Source organism: Hydra vulgaris, chromosome 11, assembly GCF_038396675.1.
Source record: "Hydra vulgaris chromosome 11, alternate assembly HydraT2T_AEP".
Taxonomy (NCBI): domain Eukaryota; kingdom Metazoa; phylum Cnidaria; class Hydrozoa; order Anthoathecata; family Hydridae; genus Hydra; species Hydra vulgaris.
The window spans coordinates 1,035,779-1,056,944 of record NC_088930.1 but is presented as its reverse complement, the minus strand read 5'-3'; the positions used below and the strand labels follow the sequence as shown (position 1 = coordinate 1,056,944).

Here is a 21,166-nt window from a genome sequence, read left to right as displayed (position 1 = left end):
TTGATGATCATAAAGTAAGTTATTAGATTCAAGATGAGAAATTAAGTGTTTGTTAATTAAAGATTCAAAAACCTTGCTTACGATACTTTACGACTAATGTGACGGTAGTTAGACGAATCAGATCACTCTCCAGAACTTTTGAAGAGAGGGATAACAGATGCCGCTTTCCAGCAGGCTGGAAAACAAGACTCTGATAGCACTTGTTGAACAGTTTTCAGAGTATAGACGATAGCTTCGCAGAACACTTCTGCAAGACAATAACAGGTATGTTGTCTGGGCCACAAGCTGTAGAAGAATCTAGGCAGGAAATCACTTTAAATACAGAAGCTGGAGTGATACGAATGTCGAGCAATGGATCAACCTGTTTGTTGGCATTATCAGGTAGAACGCAACTAGTGGAATCAAAAGATGATATTGATGAAAAGTTTTTAGCAAACAATTCAGCTTTGTCTTTAGGTGAGTTGACAAAGTCTGAACCATGCAAGAGAGGTGGAATTAAAGATTTGCCCTTATTATTAATACTATTAAAGATTCTCCAGAAGTCACGAGAGCCTAATTTTTGAGATGAGATACGAGATTTCATGACCTGAGAATAGCAGACTATGGCACAAAGCCTACAATGGTTACTAGCAGTAATAAACAGACATCTGTTTTCTAGAGAATTGTTTTGCTGATAGATATGGAAGTAATGGTTTCGATTGGCAATCGCAGCAGCACAGTGTGAGGAAAACCATGGAGAAGAGCGAGGCTTGACCTGGAATCGTAGAGAGGGAACAAAAGATTCTATGCCAGCCTGAATCCACGAAGTTATGTAATAAGCACATTTGTCGACAGGAAGACAAAAGATTTCTACCCAAGGGCCGTCACAGAGAAAATTACAGAAAGAATCCCAGTCAGCTTTACTGTAGTTGTAAGAGGTTTGATAATAGGGGGATTCAGGTGATGCAGAAGAATGAGATATTAGTTTTAGAGAGATCAAACTGCGACAAGACTAGGATCAGAAACAAGACATAAGTTGAGTAGAGAAGGTAAATGATTTTAGTTGTCTGGAAAGCGAGTTGGAAAGTTGACTATTTGATTAGGGATTGAGAAAGGCAAAAGCTGTGGGCTTTAATGCCTGCAGAATCACTGACACTAGAGCCAAGCCATTCAGAGTGGTTAGCATTAAAATCACCAACAACAACTATATTAGCAGATGGATAAAGAGAGAGAACTTGGTCAATATGATCAGAAATAAAATTAAAAAGAGGCAGTCTTGAAATGAAGGAGAGCGATAAAGAACAAATAGAAAGGCGATAGAGTGAAGTGGTGCTAAACGAAAGCTTATAAAAGAATAGTCTGTGGATTTAAACCTAGTTTCACAATAAATGGGTGAATTCTTACAAATGTAAATGCCCAGGCCAAGCATGTGACTATTGGAGTCTTAACGAATTAAAGGAAGATAACCATCAACACTAAGATCGCAAGATGAGACAGCTGAACTCAAATTAGTCTCACAGAGAGCAAGTAAGTCTGGTGAACTTTGCAAGAGATAGGAATCAACAGAAGAAAAGTTACTTCGAAGACCACGAATATAAGTGAATGATAGGTTTAGAGAACATGGTGATGATGATGGTTTTTTGTGTTTTATAGTTTTTGGTACTTAATTCGTTTTTAAATTTGATTGAAGAACTTGACTCAAAGCATAGATAGTACTCAGAACACTGTTTAATAGCCCAAGCAAATGCCTCATTACTACTAATAAACCCTAAGCGGTAATAAAGGGCTCCAAATGTGGCCTCTGCAATGCACACTAAAAGTACAAACAGGGACACCATCCATGCGCAACATGGCACTGTTAATACTTTGATATTTTTCACACAAACAAAACATTATCAAATTTTATTATTTTACCTTCAAGTTTATATACTTACTTTCAAGTTTACTTTTCAACCTATAAGTTAATGTTTATTTAAACACCACATTAAATTTACATTTGGTACATATGAACTATAAATTACATAAACTATTATACCAACATATAGTTATAGAATTAACAAGTGAAAGCAAGTAAAACTTAGTGCTAAATTTAATTTCAATCTTTTAATTATATATTAATTTAACTTTAAATATAAATCTCCACCTAGATAACAGTTTTGAATTGTATGCCTGGAATACAACTAAATATTTTAAATAACAACTCTAGGTTTAAAAATGATAAATTCCAGGACTAATAAAATCCTATATAATACTCCCTTCCTCAACCCAACACAAATCATAGATATCGTTTATATGTTACACAATGTTTTCCAAACAAGGATCATTACTTTTCTTTTACAAAGCTCTACCACCACAAAACATTAGTTATTAGTCATATTAAGTTATAATTGAAGTTTTTGATAAAAGAATCCAGTATCATCAGTATGTTGATTATTACATTATACATCATACAAATGTTACATATTTGCAAGTAACATTTAATAAGATGCATGTAACATGATGATAAGCTGATGATGCAGATACTCAGCAATAATGATGCAGATACTTCAGCAAAAATTTTTGAAATAGTTGAAAGAAACCTTATTTTCTGACTTTTCAAATAATAATATAAAATATACTCTCACACAAGATGTCATCTTTCAAAACATAAATTTTAAGTCATTTGTTACTACAGAAAAAATATATATATTTATTATTTATAAGTTAAACAATTTACTCAGAATATTTTTTTTAGGTGAAGATTTTTTTGAAATATGTATTTTTGTGTAATGTTTTTTGTTTTTTTTTAATATTTGATTATGTTAATGTTACACAATGTTAATGAGTTAAAAAATGAGTTTGATATAATTTAGTTCAATATAATAAATACCAAAAACAGAAACTTATGTTTATAATAGTTAGAAATCAAAAATAAAATTTTTTGTAAAACTGTTGGAGATGATATAATATCACCATTTAAATTTTTTTTTGTAGAAACCCGCAATACCAAGAACTAAGACCCAACTAAAAATATAATCTTATATCTTAAGTGAGCATAGTTTTAATTGTGCTTTAAATTTACCAACATATTAAAAATATGCAAGGCAAAACAAGCTGTATACAAAACATGTTTTAGATAAACATTTTAAATTCAATTATCAATTTATATATAAAAAAATGCAATTAACATATTAAAAATACACAAGGTAAAACAAGCTGTATACAAAACACAATTAGACTGCTAAAAAGCTAGATTTACACCTAATTAATTAATTGAAAAAAACAACAATAAAAAAGGCTATTTTTGGCATGATGTAATTACGCAATGACCCTATATGGCACTAATATAGCATTATGGAAAGTATCTAAGTATGACTATTAGAGTCAAATAAATTTGAGTTTACCTTACCTTAATATTCTTAAATAATTGTAACGTTAGTACTAATATAGTAGCATTATGAGAACTATTTAAGTCAAAAGTTTTATCAATAATAATCTTAATATTCTTAAAAGATTATTATATTAACACCTTAGCTTTATAATCTTGATTATAAACTTACATATATACTAATTTTTAATAGATAAATTCTTTTCAAATTTATCAATCTTACCTTTAAAATCTCGAGAGTGTGGGTTGGATAACTCCTTAACTTGTGGAGAGATGCTCAAAAAACATCCCAAACATATTAGATCAATAACTGATGAAAAAATTCGATCCTGATCATAATTATTACATAATTATAAAAAATTTTTTGACAGAAATAAAAACAAAAAAAATCTATATAAAAAGTAAAACAAATATTGAAAACTGTATTAAAAAAAAGATAATATTATTTTTACCTTATAAATTTGATCCAAATCAGTAAAAGTAGAATCACATCTTTCCTGCATTAAACTACGGCAAAACTCAACCATATTAACTTCATACTTTAAGGTACGTACAATTTCTCTTAAAAGTGCTCGAATTGCTCGAATGTAGTCTTCTCTTTAAAATATAATTCATTTTTTATTAAAACAAAGCTAACTAAAATTAGAATAGTAATAATAATAATAATAAAACTATTATAATGTTAAACATAAATATTATATTACTTTTTTTTATTTTATTTCAATTCACCTCCTCAAGACCATGAAGGCCACTACAGTCGAGGAGGCTACTTATAGTTGCTGTTACAACCCTCTCCCAACTCTATAACTGCAAAACAATCCTTGACGAACTAGGCCATTGTACAAGGAAACAAGTTGAGCGCAGTACTACCAAGGACATGACAAGAATTGAACTCGAAACTTCTCACTTGTGAGGTGAGAGCTTTATCACTACACCACTACCACATTTAATTTTAATGTTTTTATTTATATTTTTATAAGGGTTTACCCCACCCTATTTTATCACAGATGATAAACTTTATAACTTATATGATTTTATGGAACCAATAAATGAACTCACAAAGTTTAAAAAAAATAATTAAGTATTATAGGATTAATCTATTGTTATCTTAATAATACAACTCATTCTGTTATAGAAGTAACTGACCCTAACCCTGAGATAACTGCATAAGTTTCATACACAATCTATAATTAAATGAAAATTTCTATTAATTTAAAACATGAACAAAATACCAAAAAATATATTAAACGAAAAACCATTATTACCATTAAATTGCTTATAACATTTTTCAAAGGATTATGGACTTCAAAGAAACTTTCTATAAGTTGAATCTTAAATCTTGCAAAATTCACTAGACTTTCAATTTACTTAAAGACTCTTATCAAATTATATTTGGTTGTAGTTCATCATTAACTTTGCTTTCATAGATTACTCTGTGATCTGGTGATCTTTTGGTGGAAACTTTTTAGCTAACTCTCTTATTTCTGCAAAATCTTTTGATATTCAGGTTTCATGAAAGGAGAATCTTCACTAACTGCATAAGCAGTTTGAATATCATCACCAAATTTTGTGATCATCTTCATCATCACTGAATCTTGGTCAAAATATACAGATACCATATCACCATCAATAGGGTTTTAATCATAACCATGTGCAACAACTATTTCTTTTGTATAAAGCACATCAATCACACATAGATGAATAGCATGGTTGTAACACAAATAATGTTCAGATTTAGTGTCTTGACTAATTTTTTTCATAAAACTAGCTCCATTAGTAACAGAAGCTACAATGTTTTTGTCCAAATTTAAATCTAATGAATTAAGCTTATCACTGATCAAATTAATGGCTTTAATTGCTAGTATTGTACCTTGTATTCTTAACATTTCAAGAGATTTTGATGTAGATTTAGATTCAACTCATTTTGATGTAGATTTAGATTCATATTCTTTTTGTTTTTAACTGAAGTATACTCATCAAATGTAAGACTAGTTATTGTAATTGTACTCTTCTTTGTTTTCTCCCATGTTTTTCCTATTTTATATTAATAATGTTCATGATATTCTTATTTCTTAGGTAACTCTGTTTGCTGATGACACAAATATATACTCTAATCATACAATACTTACAACAGGCAACAGAATTGAATGTGATCTCTCATCTGTGACAGTTTAGTGCCGACAGTGAATTTGGGCTGGTGAATTTGAATCCTAACAAAACTCAGTTGTTTACTGCTAATAATTAATATACAATAAATATTGATAATACTTTATATTTTATATATAATTTATACTCCAATATTGATGAGTTGCAACACTACTGCTAAATCATCAACATTTTGCCTTTTTGGTTGCCAAACTTTACCAATATTACAATGAATTAAATCTTTGAAGGTGAAAAGATTTTTCAATCTTGTAATATTAAACACACATATACTATATTATTTTAAATTTTTGTGTACATAATATAAAAATTGTTTTAAAGTTTGACTAAATATATTAATTTAAAAAAAATTCATAAAAAAACATTAGTTTAAAATTCAAACAAATATCAAACATAAAGTTTGATATTTGGGTTTACTTTAATTATACCGCTATCCCAACCTAAAAATCTAAAAGTGTAAAAAACATAAAAAAATGCAAAAACTTAAACAACAAACCAACCTGTTGCATAGAAGTTCCAGGAAAACAGTTGATAAATACTGAAACCGACAGGCAGTCACAAAATTAAACACTTTAAGCTTTAGACAAACAAATTTAAATAATTGATTGTTGATGATTGAAATACCTGAGCAGATTTTTCAGGTTCACAAGAAAAAATAACGTTAAGAAGACTCATATTGTTTGGATTTCTTTGTTGACTGAGTTCATTGTAAACAATATGCTTCATCACAGTTCCTAAGTTATCAGGATGTTGGGTTAATAATTCTCTGGAAAAGTAAAAACAATTTATGAAAATTCAAGATTTAATTTTTAAAAACATTAGTTGACTATTCAGTTAGTTATACATTTACACAATATACAAGTTTAAAAATCAAAAATATACTTTATGCATAAAATATAATGGTTAACAAGTGGTTTCTGTTTTAATCGCATACGAATAAGATTCCCAATAACCTCAATATCTATTAGTGAATGAGTATTACAGTTTAAAGCCACAGACATTAACAAATCTTGAGCAGGTCTGGTTAACTAAAAAAATTTTAAATATTTTTTACAAAATTACTTACACAAAAAATAATTTGAATGAATTTATATATATGTAAATATATATATACATATATGTATGTATGTATGTAAATTTATCTTGAAAAACAACATTATTAATAGTACTCAAAGTTTCGTGCCATTCACGGCATTCATCAGCTATCAACTAAATTTTTAAAAAAAGTGTCTAAAAACAAACTCTTTTACAATTAAATTAAAAATTAAGGTATAACTTCTTCTAACATAATAAACGATGTAATTATTTAGTCTCTGGTATCAAAAGAGGACAGTAGAAATTTGTTTCTTCTTCTTTTTTATAGAGCAGGTTGTTTTCTTTGTGATATAAAATTATAAAACATTGAAGTGAATAAGGAATAGGTATAGAAATAACCGGTGTGGAACAGATAAGCATAGAAATGTTAGGTTTGGTAAAGACCCATAATTTATGGATCCGAAAAGCTAGGATAAGGAAAAAGTATAGAAAAGTTCGGTTTGGAAAAGACTTAAAAAGACCAGTACTTATACAGGTCTGATCAGCTGATATATATATACATATATATATATATATATATATATATATATATATATATATATATATATATATATATATATATATATATATATATATATATATATATATATATATGTAAATTATGTTAGTGTATTTTACAAATAGAGTGCTCAATGTTCTTAAAGAACAGAGCAATAATTAATTAGTAAAAAACACTTATCTAACTTTTATCTTCTACTCGGAGTTTCACCATTGCTGGATCATCAGGAAGAGTTACTAAATCTCAAAAAAAATTCCATTTATAGAAAAAAATATTATACAGGAAGTTATAAATTATTATAAAAAATTTTTAATTACTATATTTTTTTGTTAACGGGAAGTTACAGAAAGTAATTATGAAATAATTTTCTTTGGAATGGGGATAGTTTAATTTGGTCATTTATTATTATTATAAAAACAAATGACCAAATTAAACTATCCCCATTCCAAAGAAAATTATTTCATAATTACTTTCTGTAACTTCCCGTTAACAAAAAAATATAGTAATTAAAAATTTTTTATAATAATTTATAACTTCCTGTATAATATTTTTTTCTATAAATGGAATTTTTTTTGAGATTTAGTAACTCTTCCTGATGATCCAGCAATGGTGAAACTCCGAGTAGAAGATAAAAGTTAGATAAGTGTTTTTTACTAATTAATTATATATATATATACATATATACATATATATATATATATATATATACACATATATATATATATATACATATATATATATATACATATATATATATATATATATATATATATATATATATATATATATTCATTGCTGGATCATCAGGAAGAGAACTCTTCCTGATGATCCAGCAATGGTGAAACTTCAAGTCGAAGATAAAAGTTAGATAAGTGTTTTTTACTAATTTTTTACTAATTTATTATTGCTCTGTTCTTTAAGAACATTGAGCACTCTATTTGTAAAATACACTAACATAATTTACATATATATATATATATATATATATATATATATATATATATATATATATATATATATATATATATATATATATATATATATATATATATATATATATATATATATATATATATATATGGGCAATTCCATTTTTAACTTACATGACACACGCAACAACTTTATCAAAAAAGTTGTTGTATAAAAAAGAGTTACATAACAAAAGAATTACAAAAGTAATGCTCAGTAATGCAAAAGTAAAACTCATTCATTCAAAAAAATCATTGGCACTTTTTCTGAGTGATTTTTCATAAAATTTATGAAAGTTTAAGAAATTAAAAAAAAAAATCGAAAACAGTTTTTCCGCAAGACCAAGAGCAACTTTAAAAAATTATTTTAGTATTACAACTTTATTAATATTTTTTTACTTACACTTCTTACATTTATGCATATTGCCTTATTATCATTAGGTTAAATTTTTAAAATGCTGCAAAGTACAGGGTCAACATTACCGGGAAAAAGAGGAGGGCTAAAAATCCCCCATGTTTTTTCTAAAGGACCTTTTTAAAAAAAAAAAAAAAAAAAAATTTATACTTTTTTTATAAATTGACAATTGTACCCCTCCATTTTGAAACCCGTGTCATCAGCCCTGAAGTATTTACATAAAAATCTTTTAAAATATTTTTGACATAAAACTGCTATCACAGTTTAGGAGGGAGAGGGGTACAGATATACGCAAACGTTTGTGACAGGAGGGAAGGGGTCCAGAATTGACAAATATAGGGTGACATTCTTTATGGATGATCCCCCTGAATTGAATTTACAAACGATTTGGTTTACTTAAACAAATATAAAAAAGGTTTTGATATTTTTTATATTAGGAAAATAGCAAATAATTTTTTTTTTTTAATGTCAAAAATAAATATATTTACATAATTCTTATTTTTATTTATTTATGTATATTTATAGCGGCATCTGTTATCCCTATTAGACATCTATTATAGTGGCATCTGTTATCCTTATATAGCGGCATTAAAGCGGCATCTGTTATCCCTATCTTCAAAAATTCTGGAGAGAGATCTGATTCTTCTAACTACCGTCCTATTAGTCTTCTTCCTATCATAAGCAAGGTTTTTGTATCTTTAATTAACAAACACTTAATTTCTCATCTTGAATCTAATAACTTACTTTCTGACCATCAATATGGATTTCGATCTTCTCGTTCTACAGCTGATTTGCTAACAGTAATAACTGACAGGTTTTATCGTGCATTAGATAAAGGTTGAGAGGTTAAGTCCATCGCTCTTGACATTTCAAAAGCTTTTGATAAAGTTTGGCATGCTGGTCTTCTCCATAAGCTTTCTTCTTAAGGTGTATCCGGCAACATTTTTAAGATCATCGAATCCTTCCTTTCCAATCATAGCATAAAAGTTGTCCTCGATGGACAACACTCTTCTTTTTATTCTGTAACTTCAGGGGTTCCTCAAGCTTCTATCTTTGTCCCTATACTCTTTTTAATCTACATTAACGATCTTCCAGATATTCTCTCATCTAAGGTGGCATTGTTTGCTGATGACACTACCATTTATTCTTGTCGTGATAAAAAACCAACACCCTCTGATTGCTTGGAGGGGGCATTTGAGCTTGAAAAGGATCTTACTTCTGCTACAGCATGGGGCTCACGGTGGCTGGTGAACTTTAATTCAGATAAAACTCAATTTTTTTTCAGCCAATCATTATCGCAATAATTTAGATCTTCCTATATTTATGAATGGTGATGTACTCGATGAGTCACCTACTCTTCATCTTCTAGGATTAACTCTTACTTCCAATCTTTCTTGGAAACCATATATCAAATCAGTTGCAAAATTAGCATCTGCTAAGGTTGCATCTCTTTATCGAGCTCGTCACTTTCTTACTTCGGATTCTATTCTCTATCTCTATAAATCTCAAATCCGGCCTTGTATGGAATATTGTTGCCATATCTGGGGCGCGGATCCTCTAATGATGCCCTTTCTCTTTTAGACAAGGTGCAAAAACGAGTTGTAAACATAGTTGGACCTGCTCTTACAACCAACCTCCAACCATTCTCACATTGTCGTAATGTTGCTTCTCTTTTTTTTTTCTACAAATACTATAATGGGCACTGCTCTAAAGAGCTAGCGTCTCTTGTGCCATCTACTATAATTCATTCTCGTGTTACTTGTCATTCAATTAAGTGTCATCCTTTTTCTGTGACTGTTCCTAAGTGCTCCAGTTTTTTTCCACGAACATCAGCTCTTTGGAATTCGCTTCCTTTATCTTGCTTTCCTGACTCATATAATTTGCAATCTTTTAAGTCGTCCGTCAATCGTTATCTTGCTCTACAATCTTCATCTTTTCTCTTTCAGTAAATTCCAACTTTAATTAGTGGCTGCTTGCAGCCTTGTTGTAAGCAAAGATGTTTAAAAAAAAATTGTATATTTATATGTCAAAATAAGAATACATAAACAAATAAAAATAATAATATAAATAATTTTGATTAACTTAAAAAAAAAATTTTTTTGTTCTAAATTCTCCTTAAATAAAAAGTTCCAGTTATAACCTTGTCAAACCAACACGACGAAATAAGAATTACTTAATGACATAATTTATTTTGTTAACAAAAAAGAACTTTAGTAAATGCACCTTTTTTTAAACATGCATTTACTTAAGTTCATAACATAACATTTAATATTCTTTTGCGTATATTATTAGAAAACTTAAGTTTTTAAACTAAATTTTAGAAAAAACAAAACTTTATCATGTTTTTGTTAACTTACATTACATGAAAATTGAAGATTTTCTTTCGTAATTTTCTTGGAATATTTATATTTTATAAAGTATAAAATCTGACCAGCAACAATTTGAACATGTTCACTCCATTTTCACGCTAAATTTCCAATTATGCAAATAAATTTATGATTAAAATAACATTTTACAATGATACTTTTTTTATCATGTGACAATGAGAAAAACCATAACTTTCGTAAGCATAAAAATGGCTTAAATAAATTAATTTTAGTAGTAAAGGTATATTTTAAATAAACTTTTATGTATGCACAACAATATTCATTTACTAAAAGTTGACAAAAAAGAGAAAAAAATTTCCCTTTTCATTTTCTGCTGTAAAATTGCCCATATATATATACTCTCCTAGTCAGCGATTACAGGGACATTTTATTTATTCCTATAAACTTCTTTTTTTTTACTATTTTTTCATATATTTTTTAAATATTTTTATTTTATGTCTATTTTTGTTATACATTTAAATTTTTGTTATAAAAATATATTTTTTATAATTATTTGTTATTTTGATATAACTATATATTATATTTCTTGTTTTTTTGAATGCGGGATTACGTTTTTTGAATGCGGGATAACAGCTCTGATGTCACACTGAAATATCCTGCTGCCAAGGCCTTTAATACATATATCTACTATTTTATAGCCTGCAGCTGCAAGGGAACGCCGCTACATAAATATATATACACACACATATATATATATTTATATATATATATATATATATATGTATATATATATATATATTTATATATATATATATATATACACACACATATATATATATATATATATATATATATATATATATATATATATATATATATATATATATATATATATATATATATACATTAATGCAAGGTTGAAAAAAAAATTACTTTAGGATTTTGTATCCAAGTTTCAATTTTCTGTGATGCTAATAACCTAACATCAGCATATCCACAAACTGTTACAAGGAAGCGTAATAAATTTCGCGAAACACTGTCAACAACTTGTCGTTTATTAACTTGCTCTTTAACAACATCATTAATGTAACTAAAAATGGCTTGCTCATCTTTTTGTGTAGGGTATCTAAAGATTAATTAATAAAATGATAAATGCTTTTGGAAATCAGTTTATAAGTTAGAAATAATTTTATTTTAAGACATAAATTCTACCTATTTACAGCATTTGCTGAATCACTCAATTCCAAGAAAATACCAGCCTCAGCCAAAAGCCTCTCCTCCTCAGTTTTTGCTTGTTTAGGAAGAGGTTGGGTACCAAATACAGAAGTGATGTTTGAAACAAAATCATTGTTGTTTTCATTATCAACCCAAGATCGATCGCCCAAGGCATCTTCAACATAGACCTTTTCAATTAAAAAAAATATTTTGCTATTAACACATTGCTTGCATTTTGCAGCAGCTTTGTTAGGATTAATAAAAGAGTAATTTTAACATTAAATTGCTTTTTTTATTTATCAGTACATAATTTCTTTTTTTATTTAACTTAACGTTAAATAAAAAAAAGAAAATACAAACACAATACAATACAAAACCACAACCGATACTAGTACAGAACTAGGACTATAGTATCAACCTTAGTAACAACCTTCAGAAAACGTACTAGTATGCATCCGGTATGCAATGTGTTAACAAGTTTGAGCTTTTAAAACATAAATAAAGAACATACCTTCAAAAAAGATTGAGGCCATGAAGTCTCATTGCTGAATGCATGAAACAAGATGTTGCATGCCATAACACAGAGAAGAATATTAGGTTTAGTTTTTACTACCATTCCAGTATTTTCTTTTCTCAATAAAGCAAGTAGATACTAAAAATAAATTTTTGGGTTTAAAACATGAAATCAGAAAATCCAAACTTATTTCTTTAAAATTCATTTTCATATTCTAGGGTTTTTCACTTACCATGCACTGTGCTCACAAAAATTGCTGATTGAATAAGTCACATGACAAAAAGCTTACTTTAATTGCAATTTTTATTATAGCCTTTACTTATTTTATAGTAACTTGCTTATTTTATAATATTTCATTATATAGTATTTTTTTCTACATATTTTATAGTATTTTATTTAATTTATAGTATTTAGCAGTTGTATATATACATAGTGCACATTAAAACTAATTAAAAATTAAAATTGAATTAAATCAATTAAAAATTAAATTAAAATAAGTAAAAATTAAAACAACAAAAATAAATAACCTTTATGTCTGTAGTAGACCATTCACCCTACCCGGCATTGGGAAGGTAAAGAACTTAAATTAAAAACAAACAAACATCTTATGCACTAACAAACATTTTTAATAAACATAAACCAGGACCTACTATTCTAAGGTCAGGAAATCTCATATTTCATCTCAAAAATTAGGCTTTAACCCTTTCGTACCGGAATTTATTTAGGCGATTTAAAAAATGCAATACTATGCCACGTAAACACTTAAATAGATGGGTTTCCTTACAAAATAAGTTAAACAAAGTATATATTATTGGAAAGCATGCAAAATTCAGAATCCGAAAATTAAATTAAAAAAGTAAAAAAATTGAACTGATGACGTCGACATTATTTCATATTGATGAAGTAGCATTGCGACTTTTAAATATTTGCTAATGAAGCCTTTCAAATAGCTAGCTATATTGTTTTAGAAGTGATTAAAGCCTTGTAGAACGGTGCAAAATTTATTCACCTTTCATTTGATGGTTTTTTTTTCTAATATAGATAACTAGAAAATAAATAAATAACATTTTTCTCTGGTGACGTCAATTTTTTTTTTTTTTTTTTTTACCTAATTTTGTTATTTAATAAAAATATTAAAAATACCTATAAGGAAAAGTATCTAATTTAATGGGATACTTTCCTTATTTAGATAAGTAGAAAATAACAAGCCCACACTTTGTTTAAAGCAAAGAAAAATGTTTCAAGCTATTTTATTTATTATATTTAGTCAACACAAGTAATTATATATATATAATTTTAAAAATAAAACTATGAATGCCACATATTCCAACAATTAGAGACTCATAAAGATATTCTCATAAAGATACTCAAGCAAACCAACTTTGGTGTAATAGTTATCTAAATATAGATGGTATCCTTGTTTTAAAACCTGTTGGGTTAGTTGACGAACAACAGTTCCTGCAAGATCATGGTCCTTTAGTCCATCAATATCTTTTCCAGCGTAAATCAAGAATTCTGATATGTACCCGGTAGCTGACTCTGCCATTACCCAAGCTTTTATTCCAAATCTTGTACGTTTGCTTGGAATAAAGATTCGGAAAGATGTCGGAAAGAGATTCTTCATTTAAAAGGTATCATACTCTCATCAATGCAAATGTCTCTTTTTGGCTTATAAAGATTTCTGAATTTAGGACAAAGGTCATTTAGCAACAAACGTACCTTGAAAAGTTTGTCGTAATCTTCATTACCCCTTGGTATTGCAGCTGTCTTGTTGCAAAAAAGGTAACAGTGAATTTGTCTAAATTGATCACGAGACATTACTTTACTAAAAGATGAAATAGCAAAAAACCATTGCTTTTGTCTCCAGTAATCATGGATACGAGGAAGTTTTAATATTCCCATGGCTAAACAGATTGCTATAAATACTTTGATATCATTTGATGTAACATCAACCCATAACATTCTATGCTTTATCGGAGAAGATTGTAACCTTCTTGAATGGTAGTTATTTGTTTCAGCGACAAGTTTTTGTATTAAAGCATTATCAAAGAACAATTCAAAGAGATGGATTGGTTTGATATTTCCATCACAATTAGGTATTGCAGATCTTCTAAATGTTGGTCCTGGTGTTGCTATAAATGGAATAATAGTTCTAATAGTTTTAATTTTTTTCCATTCTCTATTATCTTTACTAATATTAGGCTTCTTAGTCTTAATGGTATGAAGTTGTTTACTTGTTTGTTGTTTACAGATTTTTCTTTTATTATTTACAGTACCATTGTTATCAGCAAATGCTATTGTATAGAGTCCTTTATTATTAGTTCATGAATTAATAGTAGAAAAATCCACACCTATTTTTTCTGTTGAATCATCTCCGGAACAAACATATTCTTCAGATGATGAAGATGAAATTATTTCTGATGATGATGACCGACTTGCTGACAATGCCATAGTCAATGGAGCTGTTGTTGAGCAAATATCAGTTTTATTCTCTTGGAATTCGTTGTCATCAGACTCTGAAGACTCAGAAGACAAATCACTAACATCGTCCATTTCATCAAGGATTCGAAGAGCTTCATTCGGATCATTTATAATCCTATTTCTCAAAGCCATCTGCGCTGAAAACATCTAACAACTACATATATTTTTGTCAATTATCTTTAGTGTTTTAAACATGAAAACTATCCGTGAAATGAAAGTTCCAAATTTCCTAAGCTCAATTTATGTCTACAAGCACAAAAGGTTATTATTTAAGACTAAAAAGGGTTGAACTAACTTTTAGAGAGGTGTTTTGATTGGTATGTCCAAGGCGCACATATGTACGCCTTCGGCACAAAAGGGTTAAAGACTTCTGGAGGATCTTTAACAGTATCTATAATAAGAGCAAATTTGTTAACCACCTTGCATGGTTCAGATTTTATTACCTCATCTAAAGACAAAGCTGAATTATTTGCTAAGAACTTTTATTAATCTTAACAAATTGATTCTACTTATCACTAATACACTTCCTTCCTGATATAGCAGACAAACAGGTTGATCCATTGTTTGGCATTCAAATCACTCCAGCTTCTGTATCTAAAGGGATTCCCCGCTTAGACTCTTCTACAGCTTATGGTCCTGACAACATACCTGTTATAGTCTTCCAGAACTTCCTGACTTGTCTTATTTTTTTATATATTTTTAACTATCACCCATTAGTCTTCTTACTATCATTGGCAAGGTTTTGAGTCCTTAACTCACAAACACTTAATCTCCCATTTTGAATAATAACTTACTTTCCGATCATTAATATGGATTTCGATCTTCTTGTTCTACTGCTGATTTGTTGATGATAATAATCAATAGGTTTTACATTAGATCCGGAGAGGTTAGAGCTATCACTTTTGTTGATGATACTGCCGTTTATTCTTGCGTTGATAAGAAACCAACACTCTCTGATTGCTTAGAGGGACCATTTGGGCTTGAAAAGAATCTCATTTCTACTACAGCATGAGACCCTTAGTAACTGGTGAACTTTAACTCATGTAAAACTCAAATATTTTCAGCTAATCATTATCACAATAATCTGGATCTTCCTATATTTATGAACAGTACTCAATGAGTAATCTACCCTTCATCTTCTAGGATTAACTATTACTTCAGATCTTTCTTGGAAACTATATATCAAATATATCGCAAAACTAGCACCTTTTAAGGTTGCATCTCTTTATCATGCTCACCACTTTCTTATTTCAGATGTTCAAAAAAATTTGACCACATTTTTTGTGACAACTGTAGCAGCTTTTTCAGTTAGCAGAGATCTAGAAATTTGAGTTAATTCCAGATTCCAGTATGTGTATTTTTTGATATGTGTATTTTTTGATATAAGTATTATTTGATAAACATTATTGTTCATGCACCTTCAAATTTTCGAAGTGTACTCATTCAGTGTAATTGAAAAGCGTTTTCCAATGCTCACTAAAGATTTGAAAGAGTTTTTTTAAGGTCATTTCTCATGCCAAACTTTTTAACTGACTAGATTGCTTGCTTACGATTTTTTGGAAAATCATAACCTTTTTCACATGTTGCAGAAATGAAAAAATTGTTAAAAATGGCATAGAAACTAAATCCATCCAGTGATAAGTCTTGAAATAAAAATAAAAATGATAAAAATAATCACTCATTTTTACAGTAAAACGTAATATGTCAAAAGAAAGAAAAATTATGCACTATTCAGTGGTACCATTTAGAAATTACCAAAAACCAATATTTTAACACTAAAGATCCTAATTTTAAAAATTACTTTAATAGCCAAGATTGTGAAAATTGCTATCAACTAAGCTATTGTTAGTTTTCAAAGAAAACAAACAATAGCTTAGTTGATAGCAAAGTGATTATCAAATTTTTGTTTAAATTTTTAATTTATTGATTATGCTATTTCAAACCTTTAAAAATATTTCAAAGCATATTTGAGAATAATGATTCTTTTCCCCATCTTTGTTTTTTAGACTTTTGTTAGAGACAAAAAAATAAATAAGGTGGAATCCTGATTTACATTAATGAAAACAATATACATAACATTAGGAATGATATGTGCTTTTCTGACAGTGATAAAGAAATCATAAAGAAATTATAAACAAGAAAAAAAAAACTATTATATGCGGCTGAAAAACTTCTATTTACAGCAAAAAATTATTTAAAAAGGTAGAAAAAAAAAATAATTTTCTTAATTGGTAATTTCAAATGAATTGTTTAATTTAGAGTATAGTACAGGAAAAAAACATTTACCAAAATTTAAAGACTATTTTATTGGTAAATCAGTAAAACAATTTTAATGAATTGCCAGTAAATTTTTTGGCAAAAGCTCAACCCTAATTTATTTGGGTTCACAATTTTCTAAACAAGTGCTTAACTGCATCTGCACTGTTTTTCTAGAAAAAGGTTCCAATATTTAAAATCTCTGAAGATGACCCCTCCAACTATCATTTATCTAATAGTTATAAGTATCTATCACTTTCATTGTTTTTTTTTCCGATAATGATCTTGTTAACTAACACCCAATCATTATCATTAGCAAAGCCTTAAAACTTTTAACTAAAAAACATCTTATTTTAAAATTCTGTTTTGACTCCAACAACTCTCTGACAATCAATATGTCAATTTTCTTATTCTACTGCTGACTCATTAACTTGTTAACAAGTTTGTTTTTAATATATTATTTTTTCTTCCATTAATCTGTTTTCTGACAAACTGGAGTATGACCAATCCTGGTATAAATACCAAGATATATACAATTTATTTGTAACTAAAAACAACTTCAAAAGATATCTTATAAGTGATAATATAATAATAATGTAAATATTATAGTATATCAATGTATTTATGTAAATATATAACATATCGGTTTAATAAATTTTTTAATCAAATTGATATGTTTAGCAAAAACTCTATATATACTAAGGTAATTATTTACTACAAAAACTTGTGACAATTATTTACAAAAACTTGTTAAACTGTTGTTAACTTGTAAAACTTGTTTATAATTTATAAGTCATCAAAATAAATGTGCAAAAATAAAACTTAAAATAATCTTATATAATATCATTATTTATTAAAATAATTTAAAAACTGACATTTAATTCAATTACACCCACAGTTGAAAATCAAATTACACCCACAGTTGAAAATCAAATTACACCCACAGTTGAAAATCAAATTACACCCACAGTTGAAAATCAAATTACACCCACAGTTGAAAATCAAATTACACCCACAGTTGAAAATCAAATTACACCCACAGTTGAAAATCAAATTACACCCACAGTTGAAAATCAAATTACACCCACAGTTGAAAATCAAATTACACCCACAGTTGAAAATCAAATTACACCCACAGTTGAAAATCAAATTACACCCACAGTTGAAAATCAAATTACACCCACAGTTGAAAATCAAACTTTTAAGAGTTTCATTTTCCTTATATTATTTTATTTATAAAAAAAATGCACTAAAAAAAACACCATTTTATTAAACTCAAGAAAGATTAAGATATTAATTAGTTAAACAGCAACCCTGTAGCAAAATTAAAATCTATAAATGACAAAAAAATGAATACACAACTAAATGAATAAACTACATTAATGAATAAACAGCTAAATGAACACCTCGACAACAGCTTTTGATTGAAAAAAAATTGGTTCAAGTTTTGCTAAGTAGATGAGAGTAAGATAAAGCATTGGATCAGGTTTCATTCTGTTTGCCTTAAGCAACTTTAGAGCATTGCACAATAAACCTTCAATTTTATCCAAGTCTTGATTGGCGTGAGCTGTTAATACTTCATCTTCTAAGTCCATAGCTTGTGCTTCAAAACAAAATAAAATAAAAAATATAGAACACTATCGAAAAAATCTAATAAAAACAATTATCATAATAAAAATAAACTTACATTCTATAAGTTTAACAAAGGGAGTGTAATCAGAATCAATCAACTTCAAAGAACTTCCTTCTTTATTTTTGATAAAAGAAGGAGAGAAATCACGTGGGGGCTTTACATTTGTAACTAAAACGATAAAGAAAAATTTAGTAGTATTTAATTTTAATTATAAATTTAATGTAGAAATTATAGGAATTTTGGTTAGTAACCAAACGTTAGCTTGGTTACTGACCGAACATTAGTTTGGTTACTGACTGAACAATAGTTTAAATGGTTTAATCTGCTAAAAAAAATGTTTGTTCAAAGTAAAACAAGGGACTATGTTTAAAAATTTAACTATATATTTAATGCAAATGTTTAATATAAATGTAATTATTTAAAAGCATAAAGACACATCTGAAAATAAGTTTTCTAAACTAGAAAATATCTAAAATACCATAAAGGAATTTCATAAACTTTTTCAACTAACTTCTAGTATAGAAAAAAGAGAAAGAGAAACAACCTTATGACAATGAGAGAGAGGATCAAGCTTGACAGGTAAAGCAGATCCAACTACATTTACAATTTGCTATTGTTTAAAACCTATTATACTCAAAATCAACAAAGGTCATAAAAGAGATTCAAAAATTCAAAAAATTTAAAATTGATAACATGATAAGACTTCATTCAAACTTAAAAAGTGTTAGTATTTAACTGTTTAACACTTAAAGATATTTTGCAATTACTAAGGAAGATAATTTACTTAAGTAAAATAACACTGGTTAAAAGGTATTTAGTGTTTACTATGGAAGATAATTTACTTAAGTTAAATAAACATTGTTTATATTTAAATGAAAACTTAACTAAATATAGTTTCCTTTAACAAAATGGGATTTATTTCAAAAAAAAATGTATTTTTTTTTGTTAGTTTCAAAAATAATTTTTTTTAAATCTTATTTACTAATAAGTACCCTGATTTACTTGTAACTAATGAGAACACATTTTGAAAACATAATGCTTATAAGTAATAACATACCTGGTTGCACAGGTTGGGAAACTATATCTTTACGCTTATGAGCTATAGTTGTCATATTTGGTTTTCGAGATTGAGCTTGTGAATGTTTTCCTGCATCTAATTCTGGACGAATTTTTGATCCTAAAAAATATGTGGTTTATTTAAATAAATTCATTGTACCTAAAAAATAAATAAATTTAAGAACACAAAGAAAACACACTTTATATTTTAGAGGTCATTTACAAATCACATTACACAACAGGGAGGGGGAGGGGATGAAATAGCAATTTTTGTGATAATTTGTTACAGGGCATCATAATCAATTTAGTGACAGAGCATTTTTTTTTTTAGTTGATTTTTTAAATTGACTTAGAGTTTAAGCCAGTAGGAGAATGCTGATTCAGCAGAGTAGAGAAGAATGTTGACTCAGCTGCAAATACAGTTATATTAGTTAATGATATAGTTTGTAACTATATAATCTACAGCTATATCTCAAATGAAAAAATAACTAATAATAATACAATTATTAAATAAAAATAAAAATAGAACAATTATTAACCAACAATGTTAATATGCATAAAAGGTACACCTCAAAAATATTTATACATTACATAGTTAATATAACCTGTTCTGCAATTTACATAGTTAATATAACCTATTCTGCAATTTCAACCTGTGTCCCTATACTCGTGTAATTAAGTAATGCCCATGACACCAACTTAAAAAAACCAATGTACAATATTTGAATGGCTTTTTGTTTTTTTAGAATTATTAAATAAAATAAGTTTTAACAATGATTTTATATATATGGTTAATATAGGTGCTGGACATTAGCACCACTCAGACTGTTATAAAGATAAACTGAGGGGACAACTATTGACTGATCACATTTCTAACAAAATGAACAAGGGTTGGTTGCACCCTTGGGTTAATTTTTAAAACATTCAGAGCAGTGTCTATATCAAGAACCTTTTTGACCCCTGTTTAAATCAAAATATTTTAAAAATAGTTTTACAATAATTTCTCAAAACTGATCTGTAAAATAAGTCAAAATGTTGACTCATTTTCCAGATTAATTGTCCAAAATAACTATTTAGGTAAGCAATTGTAACAGGTAAATATTTTGAGACAAATAAATGTTGGCAAAGACACTTGTAACAAAGACAAACCATTCAACATGATGAGCATCAAAAAGTTAATATGACCCATGTTAATATT

The 21,166-nt window shown here is 27.8% G+C and overlaps 1 protein-coding gene across 1 annotated transcript in view; it reads right to left on the bottom strand.

Annotated features, from left to right (window-relative positions):
• LOC100199621 (integrator complex subunit 1) overlaps positions 1-21,166 on the bottom strand; it is a 108,616-nt gene that overhangs the window by 73,995 nt on the left and 13,455 nt on the right. Inside the window, exons 3-13 of the mRNA XM_065809752.1 lie at positions 19,970-20,089; positions 18,967-19,080; positions 18,686-18,882; positions 12,540-12,680; positions 12,026-12,216; positions 11,747-11,939; positions 6,392-6,537; positions 6,134-6,275; positions 6,010-6,047; positions 3,799-3,943; positions 3,570-3,675 (exon numbers count right to left, since the gene is read on the bottom strand). Coding sequence (XP_065665824.1) covers positions 3,570-3,675; positions 3,799-3,943; positions 6,010-6,047; positions 6,134-6,275; positions 6,392-6,537; positions 11,747-11,939; positions 12,026-12,216; positions 12,540-12,680; positions 18,686-18,882; positions 18,967-19,080; positions 19,970-20,089 — 1,533 coding nt within the window. The remainder of the gene's footprint in view (positions 1-3,569; positions 3,676-3,798; positions 3,944-6,009; positions 6,048-6,133; positions 6,276-6,391; positions 6,538-11,746; positions 11,940-12,025; positions 12,217-12,539; positions 12,681-18,685; positions 18,883-18,966; positions 19,081-19,969; positions 20,090-21,166) is intronic.